Source organism: Triticum urartu, chromosome 2A (genome assembly GCF_056163025.1).
Source record: "Triticum urartu cultivar PI428250 chromosome 2A, HENAU_Tu73, whole genome shotgun sequence".
In the NCBI taxonomy this organism is placed as follows: domain Eukaryota; kingdom Viridiplantae; phylum Streptophyta; class Magnoliopsida; order Poales; family Poaceae; genus Triticum; species Triticum urartu.
In genome coordinates, this window is record NC_141874.1 from 373,343,359 (window position 1) to 373,349,848 (window position 6,490).

The following is a 6,490-nucleotide window of genomic DNA, read 5'->3' on the forward strand; positions in this document are numbered from 1 at the left end:
AGTGGAGTATTAATTGTTTCCAGAATTAACACAGATATTCGCGTGCCCAACTCCCACGGCAGCGGCAGGGAAGGAGCGGCACCGGCGACCCTGCGCTGGGAAGGGCAGAGGAGGACCTGGGTGGAGGATTTTTCGCGGAAGTGAAGGTGGGTGCAGAGGACCTGGGCAGAGGTGGAAGACGATTAGCGGTGGTAATAAGGTCATTTCCCTGGTTTTCACCTGGTCGGAACGATTTGTCCAACGACCTATATTTCGGGACAGAGGAAGTAGTGCATCCTAGTTACTCCCTCTTTTTATCTATAAATAAAGTCTAATGTATTTTTCGAGACTAACTTTGACCAATGTTAGAGCAATAATATATGACATACATCTTAGTTATTTCCTCCTTTTATTTATATAGAGTCTAATCTTTTATTTATATAGAGTCTAATGCGTTTTTCGAGCCTAACTTTGACCAATGTTAAAGTAATAACATATGACATACAATGTATACAAAGTATACTGTCAAATTCGTATGTGAAAGAAGTTTTCAATAATATTCTTTTTTACATTATGCATGTCATGTAGTATTAATCTGATCAATAGTCAAAGACGATCTTGAAAAACGCATTAAGCCCTATACAGATGAAAGAAGGGAGTATGTGCTCATCCACTTGATGTTTCATTTTCTAGTTAATAAAATCAACCCATTGTCCAAAGAAAAAATATAGTGCATTCCAGAAAATAATATTAGTAACAATGAGAGTCACGGTGCTAGTGCTACGAAAACTTGAATGCAGAATGATTATTTCATTCCTTGGTTATGTACACAAGCTGAAATAAACCGGTACAAAGTTCCTTTTCCGTTTCAGCTGAACAGAACACCGCCACAATCCATCCCTTTACGCATTTCAACAGAACAGCAGCCTTAGGCAGCCGCACGAGGTAGGAAAAATGCAGTGGATGGATGGACTGACCATCAGATGCAACACCTGCCGCTTTGCATTAGGTTGTTGCCACTTAAGTCTACATAAAAGTACCAGGAGGAGAAGAACGGTGGAGGGCACAGAGGGAAAGCACCAGTCTGAACCGTGTGAAGATTGGACGGAGAAGAACGACACTGCTTTCGTCTTCTCGCACGCGCAACTCTTAACGGATAGACCTGCAAAAGCAAATGAGGCTTCTTAGCCAGGAGTAGTTCGATTTCGCCAATAGAACTGAAATATACAGCGAGCCAACTACTCTAATCTGAAGGGAAAACTAGTCAAAAGGCAAGACAATGCGTAGCAGCACACTGCGTTACAGTCGTTGAATACGGCACTCAGGGGGTCTCAGCGGACTGGGATCAGGTGACATGCCTCTTGGCAGTCACCGGGTAACATGCGGCTAGCCATCCAGCGTTCCTTCTTCATCCAACGGCCGCCAGCGAGCAAAGCGAGAAAAGCCAACGCTTAGCAATTTCAGAGCAACGGAAACGACGCAGTGAAAAAGAGGAACAGGCGAGCTCGCTCAAGTCAATAAGTGCAACTCCAACGTGCCGACTAAACGAAGAGTGATTTTATCCGTCTTTTTGTCCGTTTGAGTTGGTCCAGCGGACACCAACATCCGTTTACGCGTTTAGATCGACGCTTGCACCCAACGCTGGCCTGATCCATTATGACGACATGGAAAAAAAATACAGGCATTTCGCAAATAAAAACAGACATTAAGTAAACATTAAAAGTCGGCCACAAAGGCCGGTGAGAGTCCACACATCCACGTTTGCATTAACGAAAATTAAAAACAAACTAAACTACGAGGCGGCGCGCTGCCCTAAGCGACGGCAGTACGTGAGGTCGATGAGCGTCGACGCAGGGCCGGCCTCAAGGAATGCCGTGTTCCAAGCGGCGGTTATGTCGGCCGCCGGCTGTGCTATCACGGGGGCCTGTGCCGTTGCGGCGCTCCTCGGCCAGCCGTCGTTGGCGCCACGGTTCGAGGTATGCCGCCTCCTCTTCCTCGTTCGCCGCCACCCGCCACCCTGCGCTGTTCGTCCTCCTCGCTCTCCCGGAAGACAGCCGTAACTGCCGCCTGGTAGGCGGCCTCCGCCTCCTGATCCTCCTCGCGGGCGACGAGCAGGGGCGGCGGCACGCTGCGGTCGACTTCGCGGACGCCGCGTCGCCTCACCTCCTCGTGTTCGAAGGCGAACCATTGAGCCCAGTATGACAAGTCGAAGGCGTACGCGGCTTCGCGACGCTGCTCCGGCGTCAGCAACGCCCGCCGGCGCCGCACCTCCTCCGCATGCGCCCGCCGGCTTCGTAGGCCGCCTCCGCCTTCTGCTCCTCCGACGCCACCACCAGGGTAGCGGAACGTACCCCAGGTCGAGTTGAACGCCGCCGAGGCGGGCCACGTCATGCATAGGTTTAGGGCTGATTTACGCATGTATGTGTGCTTGATCTGGCTACAGAATTTCTATGCTAATTACTTGTAATTTGTAATGACAAGTATTACTAAATTGTTCAATTTTTACTTCTTTGATGTCCCTGCACGTTGAGTCTAGTTTTTCCTGTACAAAAAACAACTCGTATAAATCAGTTTTCAGTTCTCGGTTGTTGCGCTAAAAACTGCTTAGTGTTGGCCTTTTTTCACTTTGGTCGCTGGCGGCAGTTGGATGGAGAAGGAACGCTGGATGGCCGCAAAGGAACGCTGGATGGCTAGCCGCAAGTTACCCCGTGACTGCCAAGAGGCATGTCACCTGATCCCAGTCCGGTCTTAGCATATCGCTGTTGACTATTGAGTTCTGACACGTACTCCTTCCGGTCCTTTTTAGTTCGCATATAAGATGCATATAAGATTTAACTGAAGTCAAGCCTCGTAAAATTTGATCAACTTTGTAGAAAAAAGTGTCAACATTCACGATCTAAAATCAATACCACTAGATGTGTCATGACTTAAAGTTTCATATTATATAACTTTAGCATAGCAGATGTATATATTTTTTCATATAAATACAGTCAAATTTTATGAAGTTTGACTTCAGAGAATTCTAATATGCAGAGTAAAAAGGACCGGTGGGAGTACACGCATGGTCTCATCGATCGAGAGAGCACAAGACTAAGGCTAGTTATAGTGGGAGTAACTTAGCTAGTAACGTAGCACACTTCGAGAAAATTCTACTTATGTGGCAAGTAATTAATGAAAGGTGGTAACATAATATGTTACTGTAACATAGCGCTTTCCAAGACAAGACGAGTCTATGAGCTAATAAATAAAGTCATCTATGATACTACCACCGTTTCAGTTTACAAGTCCTACGCGTATACCTAGGTTGCCAATTTTATCACTCTAATATAAACTATATAACACAAAAATTATACCTTTTGAAAGTAGAAACTACGAATTTTATGTTGGTATATTTTTTATAATATATGATTTGTATTAGGTTGGTCAAATTGACGACCTAGGGATACGCACGCGCCCTGTAAACTGAGAGAGGTAGTACTACTATTATGTTATTTTGCATTATGAAGGTAGTAACTTAGACTAGTGTCATGCATATGACACTAGTCTAAGTTACTCCCCACTATGACCAGCCTAATCGAGTTGTCCATTTCTTCACGAATTAAATGAAGCAACATGCTTACATATGGAAACTAAAGTAGATAGGAGATTTTTCCCATAAAAAAGTATTCAGTGTTCTTCAGTCATGTTGCAGCATCTTAAATAAATTTGGGGAGTGAAATGACATTTGCAATATGTTTCGATCATCTATGGGCTGCAAATTTGTGATTGAAATACATGCATGGCTAACGAGCATAACCAATAAGTAGTGTCTAGAACCCTCAAACATTACAGAAATCAGGCGTCAGAACGTACCTCCTACGTGTAGCTATGATGCAGAGCACCGCATCGATCAATCTTTGAAGATGACGGTGTCGGCGATGGCCATGAGCGGGCCAAGGCAGTCGGGCGCGAACTTGCGCGCGAACATGTGCTCATAGGTGGAGCTGTTGGACTGGCGCAGCTCGGCGACGAGCCGCGGCGACACCTCGGGCGCGGCATACGTGTGCGGGTGGCCCTCGAAGCTGTCGGTCCAGTTGACGCGCGTGAGCGTGTACCGGGTGCAGCCGGCGGGGTCGGCCATGTCGAGAAGCGTCGGGAAATAGTGCTCCTCCGGGTAGCAAGAGTCCTGCGACTCCGGCAGGCACGGCTCCCTAAACTTTCGCCAGAGACGGCGCTCGCGGACGACTAGCACGGCGTGGCGGCGGGCCAGCGTGAAGAACTGGGAGCCGATGCGGAACCGGTCGAAGGGCACCTCCGGGAGCATGGCGTCGTCACCCCGCGCCACGTAGCGCGCGGGCATCTGGGGCTCGCCGGTAAGCACCTCGATATAGCTAGGGAGGCGGTGGTGGTGCGCGGCCTTGGGCGGGAAGAGCGCCGCGTAGAGCCGCGGGAAGGAGTGGAGCGGGACGCAGTGCTGCGAGAGCAGTGCGAAGTAGGCGTTGGCCGGGTCGTCCAGTAGCGCGGCGACAAGCAGCCGCCGCGCCGCAGCGATGAGGCTCGGGTCCCCGCGCCGCGTCGGCTTGGCCGCGACGAAGCGGCCCCGGAAGGAAGGCGTAGGGGGGTGCCGCAGCCTCACCGCCGGGTCTGCGTGCACGTAGACGTTGAACTGGTGGGCGTGCCCCGCGAAGAAGCGCTCCCAAAGCGGCGCGAAGGTGAGGTCGGAGTTGGTCAGGAACATGAAGGCCACCTTGGACGCTACCGCCGCGCCCTCGCCGGCGTCGAGCGTGACGCGCCGGGACAGCGCGAGGTCCTCCGGTCCCTCCTCAACTCCCGCCCCCCCGCCGCTGCTCCCCGCAGCAGCACCCCCAGCGGCGGCCGGCGCCTCCTCGTCCCCAACCACCACGGGCAGCGGCAGCGGCAGCGGCAGCGGCAGCGGCGGCGACGACGCGCGAGGGGCCAGGACGAGCAGCGCCGTGAGCGAGGCGAAGAGCAGGAGGGACAGCACCATCGGCGACGCCGCCGTCATGGCGATTAATTCCGGCCGCTAATCCCGCACCAAATCGAGGGGAAATCACAATCGACGGACCGAATCGGGGGTCAGAACCTCATCCCGGCGATCAGAATCGGGGGTTTCTATCTGTCTATCTAGGAATGCTATGATAGGAAGGAAGGCAAGCGAGGGAGGGAAGTGGAATGGAGTGGCGCTAGTCCCGTCTCGCGTCCGCCTCTCCTCTCGCTTTCTCCTTCTCTTTGTCTTTGTTTCACTCTCAGCTCGGCGGACACCGACGTGGCAGCAATATCAATATTTTTTAGGGAAGGCAAGGCAGGAATGAATATCAAGTGCGCCACGGGATTTTCTTTGCTTCGGTCCGTGGCATGCAGGCCCGTGTTTTGGCGGGGTCTCTGTGGCAGTGGGTGTAGAGGCAGGGCTTTAGTACTAGTAGTATTTTTTGGAGGGAAAGGCAGGGCGAGGAGGAAGGATGGATGGCTGTCGGGCCGAGTTTGAGGGTAAGGATGAATACGGGCCGTCGGATGCGATTTGCCAAGATAATTGTGTCCTTTTTTTTGCGGGGTAAGATAATTGTGTCCTACTAGTGCGGTTTGTTAATCGGGCGGTGTGGTAGTGAGGAATCGGATCCGAACCAGTTGCCTAATTTGGGCCCCGTCAGTTTCGCTTTTCTTCAGGCAATTGATATACTTTCATTCATCACGGAGAATTTTGCCAGCAACCGAAGAATTCAATGTTGAGATCAACAGGGTCGCTGCGAACTGACTCGTCGAATGCACGTCGGTCCCGGCAGGGCAGAGGAGAGGCACACGTGTCTATCGGTATTGTATCTATATCCTTTTAGACTATCTAGTGGAAGTAATATAGATGGTAACATCACACTTATCTTGATAAAATAGATGACGTGACATGTAATTAATGGAAAAAAAGAGGTATATGATAACATAGCTAGTTACTGTAACATCACACATATCAAAAAAGATGAGTCTACAACCTAATAAATGAAATAATGCATGAAACAACACATATATTACTACCCACTGTGAAAATAATAACATAGACTAATAACATATGCATGTTACTATCCTAAGGGGTTACGCCCCACTATGACTAGTCTTAGGACTAGACAGCAGCGGCGGCGCATCGATCCTCTGTGTGGCCCACGCGTGTCCCCATGCATCAAGCTGGAGTCTGCTCGAAACTCGACCATATCATACGTGTGAAGCATGCAAAAACCTGTCCGCCCGCCAGCCATGGTGTGCTAAAAAACCATATATGCATGATGAGATGCTGTGTCACTCTTCTCCGTCACCTAGTGCACAAGTGTATCAGTCGATGAAGAGGGCACATACACTTTTATGCCCACCCATAGTTCAATGCTTTGACCTACATGGTTTGACTCTTTTGCTGACTTTTTTAGTTGCTTGCTATTTGCTAATGAAGACTCCATATGCTCTGGCTAGTCGGTAACGTGTTTTTTTTAATCGGGAGGTAACATGGTTAAACCCCACCGCCGTAACCATT

At 50.1% G+C, this 6,490-nt stretch overlaps 1 protein-coding gene across 1 annotated transcript; it reads right to left on the bottom strand.

The window, feature by feature from the left end:
• Positions 1 to 764: 764 nt before the first annotated feature.
• Positions 765 to 5,228, bottom strand: LOC125536905 (glycosyltransferase BC10). Its single transcript, XM_048700198.2, has 2 exons — positions 3,832 to 5,228; positions 765 to 1,141 (listed from the first exon to the last, which is right to left on the bottom strand). Exon 1 carries the CDS (start codon positions 4,982 to 4,984, stop codon positions 3,869 to 3,871), a length of 1,116 nt encoding a protein of 371 aa, XP_048556155.2. The 5' UTR covers positions 4,985 to 5,228; the 3' UTR covers positions 765 to 1,141; positions 3,832 to 3,868.
• Positions 5,229 to 6,490: the final 1,262 nt, after the last annotated feature.

Excerpts from the sequence above, each read along its gene's own strand:
- LOC125536905 (XM_048700198.2), bottom strand. The coding sequence starts at position 4,984 with ATGACGGCGGCGTCGCCGATGGTGCTGTCCCTCCTGCTCTTCGCCTCG.